The sequence below is a fragment of the Topomyia yanbarensis genome, chromosome 2 (assembly GCF_030247195.1).
Source record: "Topomyia yanbarensis strain Yona2022 chromosome 2, ASM3024719v1, whole genome shotgun sequence".
NCBI lineage: Eukaryota > Metazoa > Arthropoda > Insecta > Diptera > Culicidae > Topomyia > Topomyia yanbarensis.
Window position 1 is genome coordinate 31,138,842 of NC_080671.1, and position 16,172 is coordinate 31,155,013.

At 41.7% G+C, this 16,172-nt stretch overlaps 1 protein-coding gene across 2 annotated transcripts in view; it reads right to left on the bottom strand.

Moving 5' to 3' along the window:
* Positions 1-16,172, bottom strand: part of LOC131682042 (beta-1,4-glucuronyltransferase 1) — a 130,589-nt gene that overhangs the window by 19,264 nt on the left and 95,153 nt on the right. For both annotated transcript variants that reach the window (XM_058963214.1, XM_058963213.1), the window contains exon 3: positions 7,642-8,376. In XM_058963214.1, coding sequence (XP_058819197.1) covers positions 7,642-8,007 — 366 coding nt within the window. In that variant the 5' untranslated portion in view covers positions 8,008-8,376. The remainder of the gene's footprint in view (positions 1-7,641; positions 8,377-16,172) is intronic.

Consider the following 16,172-nt stretch of genomic DNA (forward strand, 5'->3'; position numbering starts at 1 on the left):
CAACAACTTATAATACGTGATTGTATGAAACAATACTATAATCAAGATCTTCTTTTATATGGACGATGAGAAAATGAATGTTCGGCTACAAACCACTTACTTGCACTGTGGCTATTAAAAGATTCATGTCACATTTGGAAGAAATGGAATTCATTATAAAAATCACATCTAGGAACCACTTCCCGGTATTTCAAATGGTGTTTTTGTGGTGAGAATTCGGGTCTCCCGACCCATTTCCTCCTTCCCTACTCTACAATACAAAACATAATGCGATAGTACCATTACACAGCTAATTCTTTGCACATCCACAATATCCAATGCCAATCCAATGCCAATACCTGAACCACAAACAATTGCCAAATTTGTGGTACCTGTTCAGGTAATATTAACAGCGGAATAGTTACGTCAGGTACCTCAAATCAACCATTGAGATAGTTTGCACTCGTGATCCGGAGAGAGGAGGATGTTTGTCAGGAAAACATATCTCTGCTTTGTAAGCAGGACACACGGAACCATTTAGATAACGCATTGAGCCGAGCCAAATAAACGAATTATGTGTATAATAAATAAGTTGAAGTTTTATTGAAGACTGAGCACTAAAACTCTCCAAAAAACAACCTCATTGCAAGTGATTGTCGAGCTTCACAAAACTAGTATATAGTACTAAATATTAGCTAAAATAAAGTTAGTTACTTAAATTTTAATTTTTGCACAATTTGAATTTCTGTATTAGGTCGATTCACTCTACTTTATTAGTCAATCAATCATAATGAACCTAATGCTGCAACTAGCAGCCACATTTTAGTTGCTTTCTATGGTTTAAAATTAATGTCCAAATAAGTTTGAAAACGAGGTGACGATACATTGAACAGAAATGAATAGAGTGCGGATGTGCGACTAACATGTTGTAACTGGCTGAAATCGATTTTTGACCCACCTCAACAACACCCCGTAAATTGAAAATATCATAAAATTGCGTTAGCGTAATGATACAGAACGGGTAATAGTGGCAAGACATCAAATCAAAAACTAGGAGTTAAATCGTTTGTCTGCATCTATAATTTGCTTGCCAAATCAGAAGATTTAGAGAAAATTTCGACATTCTCTTCATTCGAACATTCTCTAAATATTTCCTATTCATTCCAACGTAGCGTCTTCCACACCCTGTAAACGTGTAGCCTAGAACACCTTGAACTTTATAGCACCACCATAATCGGTTAACCCGTAAATTCTCTTGAATATCCAATGTTGCAACTAGAGTAACTTGTAACTTGCAACTTGTAAATAAATAATAAAAATCAAATTCGAAATGTTAATGTTGCAATTAATTAATTAATTCGTCGATGTACTATAGCCTTTCAAGACACACAACATATTTTTATGATTTTTAGTTTCTATTGTCTTAATTTTGGAATTGTTTTCACTCAAAACTTTCATTCAGTTTCTAGTGACTATCATCACTAATCATCAGAATTTATATATTTATGCAATAATTTTTTAAGCCCCTTCTGAAACAAAATCCTAGCTACGGGCCTGCTTGTAGTGAACCGAAATAAAAAATCATTATAATTTCTGAAAAGCAATGAAATTGTTTACGACCTAAACCTAAAACTAGTAAGTAGTATTATTTATTTATAATTTTTGAACGTGGTTCAAGTAGAAAAGGTAACAAAAAAGTTTATTTTAGAATTCAAATTTTTATAATACAATAATATGAATCGTCAAATTTCATTCCAATTGGGTATAAGTCGAACAGAATTTCTTTAAAGAAATTACAATGAGTTTTTATTTTAGTTTACTACAACAGGCTGCAGGCTCGTAGTTTTCGTACCCATTTTTCTCGCACAGAGGCAGGCTGAAATCGTCATTGTGAACGTTGAAGCCACCATTTTGAATTTCACCCAGATACTTTTTTTTACGAAGTCTTCAATTTGGTTCAGTGTATTTTCACCGATTAGTTGTTTGTGTTGATAGCACCAGTTATTTTTTTAATATTTGACGTGATTTGTGCCGTTTAATCATCGTTTATCGTATCAGTCGATTCTAAATTTTGTTTACGCCCTTGATATTGTGAAGTTTTAAAGTGTATTCTACAAATTTTGTTTTTGTGTCGTGAAAAATCCAGTGAAAATCGAGATTGTTTACATCACTGGACCTGTGTGTAAAAAAAAATCACGCGCTCACTTCGCCACCTGCACACGGGTAGAGGAAAGTATTTCCCACATCACAACTTGGCGCACAGTGAGACGAAAACGAAAAGTCGGATCTAGGGCGGGTAGATCACTGCGCGAAAACCGTCAAATCGGACGATGACTTTATCGAAAGCATGGGATTTTGCAAAAATGTGGTGCATATGCAGTGCGGTAAACAACTCAACAAGTCGTTCTTGAAAAAACTTGCCGAAAACCCAAATTTATTTTGGATGTGCAATGAATGTGTCAAGTTGATGAAGTTTGCTCACTTTCGCAACACCGTTTCCTCGCTTGGATGTGTTATCGCTGCTATCGCTGGGAAAACGGATGACGTCTGTGCTGAACTAAAGGCAGAGTTATCAAAAAATAACCAGCAAATTTCGCACCTCGCCAGAAAGGTTTCAACAGCCACTCCAGTCCGGCCAAATTCCGGTACCTCTCGACCACCTCAGAAGCGTTGTCGCGAGGATGGCCCTGATCCGAGCAGTATTCTTGTCGACAGTCGAAAGCTAGTCGATAATAGCAACATTCTCACGGTTCCACCTTCCACTCTGTTGCTCTGGATGTAGCTTTCCCGCTTTCATCCCAGCGTTAGCAAAGAGACAGTTGAAAAAATGTCCAAAGAAGGACTAAACTGCAACGAGGAAATAAAGGTTATTCCGCTTGTTAAAAAAGGCATAGACGTCAGTACTCTGAACTTCATATCTTTCAAAGTTGGAGTTCACCCAAAGTACCGTGAAGCAGCTCTTAACCCTGACACATGGCCGCAAGGCATATTGTTCAGGGAATTTGAGGATAGCCGTACCCAGAACATTTGGTGCCCACCGACTGATTTTCCTCCGTCCTCGGAAGCCGCATGTATTCCGCTAATGCAACCCGGCCCATCAACCCTACAGAGGACTCCGCAACGATTGGCAATGCCACTATACCAAGCTACACCGCCATTGTGACGGAGTGTCGACGCTGATTGCATACTGGGACGCAACGCAGTTGGTACAATGGAAGCCCTCGATCCCCCCGCTACAGTCGAGCCCTTGCAGCCAGCGATCATCAGTCGTCCCGGTCCTGTGTGTGGGATGGGTGAAAGGGTCTTCCAACCCGCCACAAATGGCAAGTATACATCTGATCCGAACACTTCAAGCGCTGATATATTCTTTGCTTCCAGTAATTTGTCTTTTGCTCTAACATCTTGTGACCAGATGTCAACCATTTCTCTCGCCGATGATGATCGCCATATTCTGGGGCGCGATACAGTTGATTCGCTCTCTGCAGAACCTGATCCGTCATCCAATAACATCGAGATTTACTACCAGAATGTTGGTGGCTTAAACTCATCAACGGACAGCTATTTGCTCGCGACCACGGGCTGCTGTTATGACGTCATCGCCTTAACCGAGACGTGGCTCGACAACCGTACTCTGTCTCGCCAGGTGTTTGGTTCAACATTTGATGTCTTCCGATGTGATCGCAATGCCCTCAACAGCCACAAGACATCAGGTGGTGGTGTACTCATCGCCGTTCGCCATGGTATAAAAGCCCGAGTGATCAACGATGAGCGGTGGGCGAGCTCCGAGCAAGTGTGGATATCAGTGAAACTTGCCGATCGCAATGTCTTCCTGTGTGTTGTTTATTTTCCACCTGACAGAATTCGTGATTCCAGCCTGATCGATGTACATCTTTCCTCCGTTTCTTTTATCGCCTCGATCGCCGCCCCGTCTGATGATATCGTTATACTGGGCGACTTCAGCTTACCTGGCTTGACGTGGTGCCAAGCAAGTAATGGTATTCTACGATTGGATATCGAAAAATCTGCGCTTATTAACAATGCCAGTTGTATTTTGGACAACTACAGCAGCGCAACTCTTCGGCAAATTAATAATGTCACCAACGAGAATGGACGTACATTGGACCTCTGCTTTGTAAGTGCCCGGGATTGCGCTCCGTACTGCTGCACTGCACCGACTCCTTTAGTCAAGCAGGTGCGTCATCATCCCCCACTACATCTTGTATTCGCTGGTAACTTAGGAGTGAATTTTGAAGACGTCTCAAGCTCTATCGTCTACGATTTTAAAAACGCTGACTACGACAGCATCGTTAGCACGCTGTTGGATATAAACTGGGACGAAAATATTAACAATGACGACGCGAACGAAGCAGCGATGACGTTTTCTAGTATTCTTAACTACCTTATCGACCGCCATGTACCAAAACGAACAATTAGTACCGATGAACACCCTCCCTGGCAATCAACCGTCCTAAGACGTTTAAAATCTGCCAAACGAGCTGCATTTAAAAAATTCTCGAAGCATAAGGCACTTGCATTAGGAAATCATTACTTTCAACTCAACCACGAATACAAACAACAAAGCAGACGCGCCTTTTTTAGACACCAGCGAAACGTCGAGCGTCAACTGAAATCCAAGCCCCAGTCGTTCTGGAAGTATGTTAACGAGCAGCGAAAGGAATCCGGTTTGCCATCTTGTATGTCGTTTAATGGAGTTTTAGGCACCGACACTAAGGAAATTTGCCAACTGTTCTCCGACAAATTTTCAAGCGTTTTTTTCCAACGAGCGCTTGCCACCACAACAAGTCGCTGCCGCTTCAAATCTAACTCCTTCTCTAGGACGAACCATCAACCGAATTTGTGTCGATAATGCTGTCATTCTTGCAGCAAATTCCAAGCTGAAAGCATCTAGTTCCCCGGGTCCAGATGGCGTTCCCTCGATTTTTGTCAAAAAGTGCATCAGCGGGCTTCTTGAACCACTTCGGCGAGTCTTTATGCTATCACTCAATACTGGAACATTCCCTTCCTGCTGGAAAGCAGCGCACATGTTTCCAGTTCACAAAAAAGGAAACAAATCGAACATTGACAATTATCGGGGAATCTCGTGTTTAAGTGCAGTATCAAAACTATTCGAGCTGGTTGTCTTAGACCCTCTTTTCTTTCACTGCAAACACTACATTGCAGATCAACACGGCTTTATGCCTAAACGATCGACAACGACTAACCTGCTCTCGTTCACAACATATGTACTCGATGGATTCGCTGACGGATTGCAAACCGATGCTATTTACATGGATTTATCTGCGGCCTTCGACAAAATCAATCATGATATCGAGGCTGGAGAAACTAGGTATTCATGGACAACTACTGCGCTGGTTTCGTTCCTACCTCGATGGAAGGCAACTCCAAATCAGCATTAAGGACTGTCTATCTACACCATTCTTCGCTACATCCGGCATCCCACAAGGAAGCCATCTCGGTCCAGTGATATTCCTCCTCTACTTTAATGACGTCAACATCAAATTACAAGGACCCCGCCTTTCTTTTGCCGACGACATGAAAATGTTTCGACAAATACAGGATAAAACCGATGCCGAGTTTCTTCAGAGTGAATTGGAGAGCTTTAGTACGTGGTGTGATCTAAACAGAATGGTTTTAAACCCGAGCAAATGCTCAATCGTTACGTTCACGCGGAAACGCCATCCGATTCAGTTTAACTACCATCTCTTCGACTCGAGTATTCCAAAACACTCTAACGTCAAGGATCTCGGAGTCATCATGGATTTGGCACTAACGTTCAAACCACATACATCATCCATTGTGGATAAGGCTTCAAGACAGCTTGGGTTCATCTTCCGAATAGCGAAAAACTTTAAGGACGTATACTGTTTAAAATCTCTCTATTGCGCGCTGGTTCGCTCAACACTGGAATATTGTTCTGCTGTTTGGAATTCTTACTACCAGAACGGTGTCGACAGAATCGAGGCCGTCCAACGCCGGTTCATACGCTTTGCACTCCGACATCTTCCTTGGCAAAACAGATTTCAGCTGCCAAGCTACGAAAACCGTTGTGAGTTAATACAGCTCGATACTCTAAGCATCCGGAGGGACTGCTCTCGAGCACTGTTCGTCTCAGACTTACTGTCTGCCAGGGTGGATTTCCCTACAATCCTCGGTCGTCTGGATCTTCAAGCCCACGTTCGAGCTCTACATAATAACTCCCTTCTGCGAGTTCCGTTCAGGAGAACCAACTATGGTTGCCAGAGCGCTGTTACCGGACTCCAGCGTGTGTTTAACAGTGTGGCGACGGCGTTTGATTTCAACCTGACAAGGAATTCGATAAAAACTAAAATAATGCGTATTCTGAAATGTATTTAGTTTAAGTAACCACCATTGGGGCCAAGGGGTCTGTTGGTGACGGTACAACAAATAAACAAATAAACGTATTTAACCATCAAACTCTTACGCCTTTTACTTATGCTGCAACAAGTTAACAAACTTTGCCTTATTTTCGTCCAAAAGAAAAGACCCTTAAACACTTTATCATACTGTAGAGCTACCGGCAGAAATTTTGCGTAAAACTTTATCAGAACATTTTAAACTCTCTCAATGCAGAAAACATTGATAATGTTTGGGTATTGATTAAGTTAAATTTCTCAGATGCTGAGTTTTATTTCTATCTATAAAACTACCTTGCATTCAGAAGTAGATTTTTTGTTTGTTTATAACCAGCACACAATTGCAAAAACGTATGACTAATAAACAATGTGTCCTTAAATATTTCTATTTGAAAAGTAAACAGGAACACTACAGCGCATGCAGTATTCTCAAGATAATATCGTTGCACTCTGCAAAGGCCATTAATCAAATAGCGAAGTTTGAGGGTCCCATTAAAACAGACATTTATTGCCACGAAAGCCGAATGTCACGTCCGAAACACCGTATAGCTCTCAATTACGAAAAATGATTATCCTTCCGAACCACTTAGTTCCAGTTGCCGAGTAGGACACACAGGTCCAGCGATGATGTCACTGCATCAACACCAGCTCGAATTTGCATTCCATTTCAATATCAATTGAACCCATCATACACAGCGAGGTCACCCCCCCCCCCAAGCGGACCTCGGATTTTCAGTCTCAGGAAGCGTCACTTCCAAAACGAATGCTAATTCGATGCAGGTCTGTCGGCAAATGTCATTAGCATTCGTCTGACGGTTGAAGTTTTATGCATCTTGCGCTAGCACAAATTACTCGAATATTTTACCAAACTGCCCGCTGGCGACACATGACCACTTGAAATGGTGATTCGTGCATATGTACTCGAAAAAGTATGTCATTCCAGACGGGAGGGGGGAATTGTAATTTCCAGTGGTCACCCATGGGTGACCAAATGATTGCTGGTTGCTTCCTGGAAGCGCGAGGCAATGGCTACGAACATCATAATTGGTCATGTTCCCAGAATTATTGCTCATTAAATATTAACCCAGGCAGATTGTCGTCCCCTATTGACATACGGATGTCGCCAAAATTACGGCTCTCTTTAAAAAGACATAACATGAAAGCAAACGAATGCTAGTTTGTGAACCGAAAAAAAAGTATCAAAAGGTCATTGAACCGCCGCGTAATCGCGGCAAATCAAGATAAATTTTGTTTAAAAGCTGCTTACCCCATTCTCCTGAATCTTCACTACTACACTACTGTGTCCTGTCTGCTGTTGTTGTAGCTGCTGCTGCTGTTGCTGCTGTTGGGACTGCGTCAGCTGCTGCAGCATCAGTGCTTCCCGTTCCTCCTGCCTCAGCTGCTGGGCCAGATGGGTCGGAATGTGTGTTCGGTACTGTGTCGGCGACTTCATCATCGACTCATCGGAGATGATGTAGGCCGGTCCGAGGGCAAAATTGCCACCACCGATCAGCACATGGCTGCAGAGGTACAGCAGCACGGCCACGTTGATCAGGATGCTGCACCGCAGCAGCCAATTCCTTCGGGTCAGCATTCTGAAGAGTTTGAACTTCTGGTCCTTGAGCTGTTTCATCAAGAGGTATACAAAGGTAGAAGGAGTGTTGTGTGCGCTAGTAGTGTTCTCTCTGTCGGAATCAGTCGGAAGCAATCGTCCGGGGGTCGATGTGTTTGCGTATCGCGGGATTCGTCCGTGGCAGAAGAAGGATAGAAGAACGTTTGCTGTAGGTGATTATTGGTTTTTTTGTTGATTGTGTAAAAATGGTCCAATCAGTTTCGTCGCTTCGCAGTCAAGTTCATTCACGTCATCGTGCGGCGTTCGTCTTCGTTTGCTTCTTCGGCTGGTTGGCTGCGGTGGCGATGATCCCTTGCTGCTGCTAGGCATAGAGAGAATCGTAGTCGCGGTCACTTGCTTCGATCCGATCCGACGGGATGGTGATGAAATCTGGGAAGAGAAGAAAAAAAGGCAAAGCGAATAATTGAAGAGGGACCATGTAGCGAAATGACTCGACTCGTTTGTGGTGAGCCTTATGAAGATATGATGATTATTATGATGGGATGTAAGTTCGTTAAATTAGAACTTTACGATGCGAATTAAATTAATTGATTAATTCGTGGGTTTAGTTGATCAGAGGGTTGATTCGAGCAACGATGTTGAATAATTTTGGAATGCGAGCAAAAAATATGCAAAACTATTTCTGCTCAAGGTGTTAGTCACCTATTTTAATCCTGGCTGATTATCAGGGGTTTCTCACGATAGTAGTTTAATTGGAATTGCGAAGCAAGGAAATGCTCTGGAGCTTTTTAATAATCAATGTCTGTAAAAATACGGTTTGGTATTTTGTAGTAGTAAAAGTTTTGCCGCAAGCTTCATAAAGCTTGTTTCTTATAAATACCTTTTACCGGTAATAGCTTTAATTACGAGTAGGTACTACGAATTTATACATACGAAGCTACATATACGCTAGCATACACGTGACTTCCAAGCCCCACGCAATCAAACACGTTAACGCACAAACGCTCGAGCACCTCGCGATGATACATGCGATCGTGAAGTCCTTATGCCTGCACATAACTAAAACGTACAATGAATATAACATTCAGAATCACGGCCCGCCGCTGCAATTGGCCTTAAGCAGTGTTTAAGTGGATGACATTTCCCGTTTCATCTGTAATAGCGAATGATTCTGAAGGAGAGCTCTTCCGAGCTCTACAGCTCCAGTAGGACAGCCGTCAAAAAATAAATTTACGAATAGGTACTAATGGAAAACCTTACGGTTACTCACGGGTATTATTACTATAATACTATACTCAAGATTATTATAAGATTTCTGGACATTCATCATGATGATTGTTGTATATATCTTATTTCAAATTGTTCCGAATATCACTGCTTAATAGATAACTAGTCATGTGAAATGGATCAAGCGGCGAGCCAGTATCTGTTGATAAATCTGCATACTGGAATGCAACGTTTTCCGAATTTCGTAAATCTGCTTGGTTTGTAATAGAGGTAGGCGGGTAAGGTAAGATTAATCCAGGTAGTTTCTTTTCATGCTCCCTTGAGAATAGACGGAACAAATTCTTTGCTCGTGATTATGGGAAAAATACGTCTAGAAATGTTTCTTTCCTATTCACAAGAAAGCTTTCTTCATATACGAAGCATCCTACTTGCATTGAAAATGAAGTAAAGCAATCTGGCGCAGCGAACGCACCCAACCCGAAGTATCGACAACAAATGAAGAAGCAAATCAATTTGTTTTTCCCTTCACTTCACAGCATGGATGGCTCTTCTCGAATAACTCGTGATTTTCATCGGGTTTTCTCCAAACAATTCTATTTTGACGAAATCGGGATATCCTTGTTTAGAGAAATTTTAGCGTAGGTGATCTTTGCGCTAAATAGCTCATGAAAACGTGCATCGGTATCGGGAGAAATTCTGCCGCTATGAAACTCTCAGCACCAGCTAGTAGATGAAAAGGAACGAGTATCGCCAAGGAGGAAAAATAACCCAGCGAAGATGGTTGTTGCGACGGAATTATCTTAACCTCATGATGGCTGATTAAGGGATAAGATGATGTGTGCGAGTGCCAAGAAGCGAAATGACAGGTAGAAGAAGATACAGCTGGGTAGAAAGTAGGAACAAGAAAAATTGCCACCCAAAGTGAACTTTCCGATTGAATTGAAACCCCTTTTATAAAATTTTACGTTATTACAATTAAAGCTAAGGATCCGGCCAAACCAAAGACGTTTGAGATTGGAAGAACAGGTATTTGGACTTAATCAAGGACAGAATTATTGTATGTCATACAATTACCTAATAACATAAGATTACAGAATTAATAAATAAATTTTTACAGTTTTAGCTAAATAATACCTATTTGCTTAAAGAATTACGTGCAAGTTCGTTCGACTGAAATCATTTTCGTTGTCGGCGGTTACTAGTGAGCCCAAATACACGAATTCGTCGATCATCTCGATTTTGTCACCGCCAATCCGAACTCCGCTTCACATTGTCGTCTCTAGAACCTCTTCCTCTCATGTATTTTGTCTTCGAAACGTTGATGGCAAGTTCAATCCTGCTGGCTTCAGCTTTCAGGCTGATGTACGTTTCCGACATCGCCTCAAAGTTCCGTGCAATTTTATCAATGTCGTCGGCGAAGCCAAGAAGCTGGACGGACTTCCTAAAGATCGTGCCACTCGTGTCTATCCCCGCTCTCCTTATTACACCTTCTAACGCGACGTTTAACAGCAGATACGATAGACCATCACCTTGCCGTAACCCTCTTCGAGATTCAAAGGGACTCGAGAGTGTTCCTAATACTCGAACAACGCACATCACCCGATCCATCGTCGCTTTGACAAATCGTGTTAGCTTATCCGGAAAACCATACTCGTGTATTATCTGCCATAGCTTATCTCGATCGATTTTGTCAAACGCCGATTTGAAATCGATGAATAAATGACTCCATCGTGTCGTTGGTTCTGAAAAACTCGGTTTTGAGTCCACAGCTATTAATTCTTTGTCAGATCAGTTTTCGGGCGAATTTATTTGCGAAAATAAACATAGATTTACTGGGGAGATTACTTCGTGCTGCGGCTAGAAAAATGTTTTTTCCGGGAATCTATAGAAACGGCAATGTCTATAGAAAATTTATCTTTTGAACCAGAAGAGATGCCGCTTTGCTGTCTTCGACAAAGTTGTAAAGGAGAGTATTTTTATAATTTTTGTCATTCCATACATGATATGATTTTTGAGAAAAGACCCTTTTCAAATTTTCGTTTGCCATAATCATACAAGCCCCAATTATCGACACTGCATTTCAACTTCAAAGATCCGAATGGAAATCGAAAAGAGATTTTCGCATGATACTAAAAATGTTTTTTGAACACTTAAGCGTGTTTTGCCATATGTTATATTTTGCTTTCGCGTTTTTAAAAAACAGAATTTTTGTAAATTAGTTAGAAAACTTGATAAAAACTCCAATGCCTCCTTGAATTATTATTCGAAAGGTCAGTTAAAGAGGAGGGCCAAAAATATCAAGGGGGCGTTAAACTGAAACCCCGCCAAGGGCGCCAGCATTCCACACTACGGCTCTGAAAATAGTGCGTTTGTTTTCGTTTGTAAACCGCGAACGTTTTGGTAGTAAAGCGATAATTTATTAGCGGCAGGGTGGCGGATGTCACTTCGAATTCTTGACTGGAGAACTCTGGCTCTGTCTTCAATGACAGAACAGGACCGACAACCATGGCGGATAACAATGGGTGGCTCGATTTCGTCGGAAAAATAAGGGCCTGTTGAAAGTTTTCCCGTATCGGTGAGAACAGGAATCGTTATCAGCAAAACGTGTTATCGGTGATGGACTCAGCCGAGTGACAGCTGGTGTGACGACTCTGTACGGGGTAGTTCGCCGAAATAAGTATTTTGACTGATCGATGAACTCCCGAAAGAGCAGGCCAGTAGGCCACAACGGTGGGTTCAGTGACTGATTCTTAAGGTCAGGGGCGACATTATGGAACCATTTCGAATCGACTTTTTCATACAAGCTTGCATACAATAAACCTTTCGTTTCGAGATGCGTAATGCCACTCCAGGATCACGGCAAACTTTGTACGAAACAAACAAAATGGGGCTGGTATCCTTTCCCCTCGGCACTAGCCGCACTTGGCAACTTGGATTCAAAAAACATGACGCGATTTTCTATGCATCATCGTTCGTCACTAATGGATTCTAGACCGAAAGATACAGCCAAAATTTTTCCGGTGCGACTGTCGGTATTATGGAAGGACCGATGAGGTCGGTAAGATTTGTTCCACGGTTAGCAGCAACTGGGTTTCGGCGATTCGGATTACGATTTTCCTGGCAGCGTTTTGTGGTGTCTAGGGGAGACTTGATCCCCTTTACTTTTTTCAATCCAACTCCGTGAAATGATGAAAAGATTAGGTGTTTTTTAGTTTTATATATTTTCTAGGGATGACTGATAGTCATAAAAAATACATGGAAATATTAAGCCATTCATGCCCACGTTGTTTGTGGACAACAACGTTTTTAAACAGCTATAACTTTTGATTGATCCAATATTTTCTCACAAAAACAAGTAAGGCTAATAAATGTGACTATTGCCTTTCATTTGAGTATTAACAGTAACAAGGATCAGCTCTAGAGGTGAAGTTATTGCAATTATTCTGATTGGATTGCGATGTAGCAGTGCTGCCAGGGACAGTTTACGTTTACGACGGAAAAGGAATTTTATATCTTCGTTATATTCCAATATAATTGAAACCAGATAAAACTTATCAATTTAGGCTGTCTTTGGCTACGTTTTCCACGCAATTGGAGTAAATTCTAGTAGAATTGTATCGAGCATTGGAAGGTAAAAATTGAGCAGCTTCTAGCACTGCGGAGGAAGCACCTATCTTTATGATAAAGGACTTTTCGTGTTTCTTGACCCCACCGTTTTCAAGGAAAAATTGTTTTGATACCCTACATGCACTAGAAAAAAGTTGGACATGAAAGGGTTAAACTGGAAAAGAATTATGAGCATTAGTGTACTTTCAACTGTTATAGTAATAATTTATGTGCAAAGATCGGCATTTCAGTCAATAAAAATCAGGAACACACGTTGCTCTCTTTCTCCAACGTTTCGGTTCTTATTGGACTTTTTTCTAGGAATCAAAAAAAATTGTGTGCTGTTGTCAATTTGTTCATGCTAAAACAATATAGGGGACGATCCATAAATGACGTAGCATTTTTTGAATGATTTCTAACACCCCCCTCCCTCATCGTATCATTTTGTCACCAACCTCTGAATACTCCCTGGTAATTACGTAGCTTGACGGTAATTCTCCCCCCCCCCTGTCACCGAAAAATATAAAAAAACGATGTTAGTTTTAAAAAGCTACGTAGCATGACATAACCCCCTACCCCCTGTCGTCACACATCATCACAAAATGCAATACTCCCCCCTCCCCCATATAATGCTACGTCATTTATGGATGATCCCTAGGTGTTACACTATAATTTGTCTATAAGGCTATTAATCCCCCTCGTCAGAATTTATTTTTTAAAATTGTTGGAGACGAACCACTGCGACCAGTATTTATTGTGGTATGCATCTTTAAACCCCTCCTTAATGTAAGTGTACTATCTACTGTGACATATCACTATTGATGAGTGATTGTTGTTATTGAGATACACACTATTCCCAGTTAGGCACTCCACTTTGTATGAAGTTCATTACCTGCTTGGGATTTGCAGTCCAAATATCAAAAGGCTCCAATGTTCCTTTACCGAGGACTCTTAGTCTGCGTTATATCAATGCACTGCATTCGCAGAGCAGACGCTCTGATGTTTCACTTGTTTTTTCGTTTGCAAGTTTACCAATTTCTTAAGATGATATTTACTCGGACAGTGTCCGGTAAGTAGTCCTGTCATTGTTGTTGTTTATTAACGACACTTTACACCGGTGGGGTGCATTCGTGTCGGAGTCCTGTCCTGATGCATAGCTCTTTTTTGATTAGTCTAAGCAACTCCAGGCTTTTTATAAAAATCAGACACTTTGAATTTGGGCCACAACTGACTTTACCGCAGCTAAAATAGCTAACAATTGAGTGTTTTTAAGGGACTTTGAACTTTTTTTTTCAACAAAACGGGAAACGAAAATACACCAAAATTGAGGCAAAAATGTCTGAAAAATCTAAAAATTATCAAAAATTTAATGCAACACTGGTTAGATAAGAATTCCAAGCAAAACTAGTTTTCAAAAAAAATTAAATTGAAAACAACGTTGTATTTCAACACTCTTCGATAGCTCTATTTATCGGTGCTAGGCTCCAGGCATCGATTAGGGTTTAAATAGTTACGACCGACAATTTATTCACAATTCTGTCGCTCCGTTCATTGACCAGCATTATCGGCAGTACCGTCTTTCCGCATGGGCACACTGGGCCTGCGCCAGGGGCGAAACGTCGAACGTCAACTGAAATCCAAGCCCAAGTCGTTTTGGAAATATGTGAACGAGCAGCGAAAAGAATCCGGGTTACCATCTTGTATGTCATTAAATGGAGTTTTAGGCACCGACACTAAGGAAATTTGCCAATTGTTTTCCGACAAATTTTCAAGCGTTTTTTCCGACGAGAACCTTTCCCCACAACAAGTCGCTGCCGCTTCAAATCTAACTTCTTCTCTAGGACGAACCATCAACCGAATTTGTGTCGATAATGCTACCATTCTTGCAGCAAATTCCAAGCTGAAAGCATCTAGTTCCCCGGGCCCAGATGGCGTTCCCTCGATTTTTGCCAAAAAGTGCATCAGCGGGCTTCTTGAACCACTTCGGCGAGTCTTTGTGCTATCACTCAATACTGGAACATTCCCTTCCTGCTGGAAAGCAGCGCACATGTTTCCAGTTCACAAAAAAGGAAACAAATCGAACATTGACAATTATCGGGGAATCTCGTGTTTAAGTGCAGTATCAAAACTATTCGAGCTGGTTGTCTTAGACCCTCTTTTCTTTCACTGCAAACACTACATTGCAGACGATCAACACGGCTTTATGCCTAAACGATCGACAACGACTAACCTGCTCTCGTTCACAACATATGTACTCGATGGATTCGCTGACGGATTGCAAACCGATGCTATTTACATGGATTTATCTGCGGCCTTCGACAAAATCAATCATGATATCGCAATAGCGAAGCTGGACAAACTCGGTATTCATGGACAACTACTGCGCTGGTTTCGTTCCTACCTCGATGCAAGGCAACTCCAAATCAGCATTAAGGACTGTCTATCTACACCATTCTTCGCTACATCCGGCATCCCACAAGGAAGCCATCTCGGTCCAGTGATATTCCTCCTCTACTTTAATGACGTCAACATCAAATTACAAGGACCCCGCCTTTCTTTTGCCGACGACATGAAAATGTTTCGACAAATACGGGATAAAACCGATGCCGAGTTTCTTCAGAGTGAACTGGAGAGCTTTAGTACGTGGTGTGATCTAAACAGAATGGTTTTAAACCCGAGCAAATGCTCAATCGTTACGTTCACGCGGAAACGCCATCCGATTCAGTTTAACTACCATCTCTTCGACTCAAGTATTCCAAAACACTCTAACGTCAAGGATCTCGGAGTCATCATGGATTTGGCACTAACGTTCAAACCACATACATCATTCATTGTGGATAAGGCTTCAAGACAGCTTGGGTTCATCTTCCGAATAGCGAAAAACTTTAAGGACGTATACTGTTTAAAATCTCTCTATTGCGCGCTGGTTCGCTCAACACTGGAATATTGTTCTGCTGTTTGGAACCCTTACTACCAGAACGGTGTCGACAGAATCGAGGCCGTCCAACGCCGGTTCATACGCTTTGCACTCCGACATCTTCCATGGCAAAACAGATTTCAGCTGCCGAGCAACGAAAACCGTTGTCAGTTAATACAGCTCGATACTCTAAGCATCCGGAGGGATTGCTCCCGAGCCCTGTTCGTCTCGGACTTACTGTCTGCCAGGGTGGATTGCCCTACATTCCTCGGACGTCTGGATCTTCAAGCACACGTTCGAGCTCTACGTAATAACTCCCTTCTGCGAGTTCCGTTCAGGAGAACCAACTATGGTTGCCAGAGCGCTGTTACCGGACTCCAGCGTGTGTTTAACAGTGTGGCGACGGCGTTTCATTCCAACCTGACAAGGAATTCGATAAAAACTAAAATAATGCGTATTCTGAAATGTAATTAGT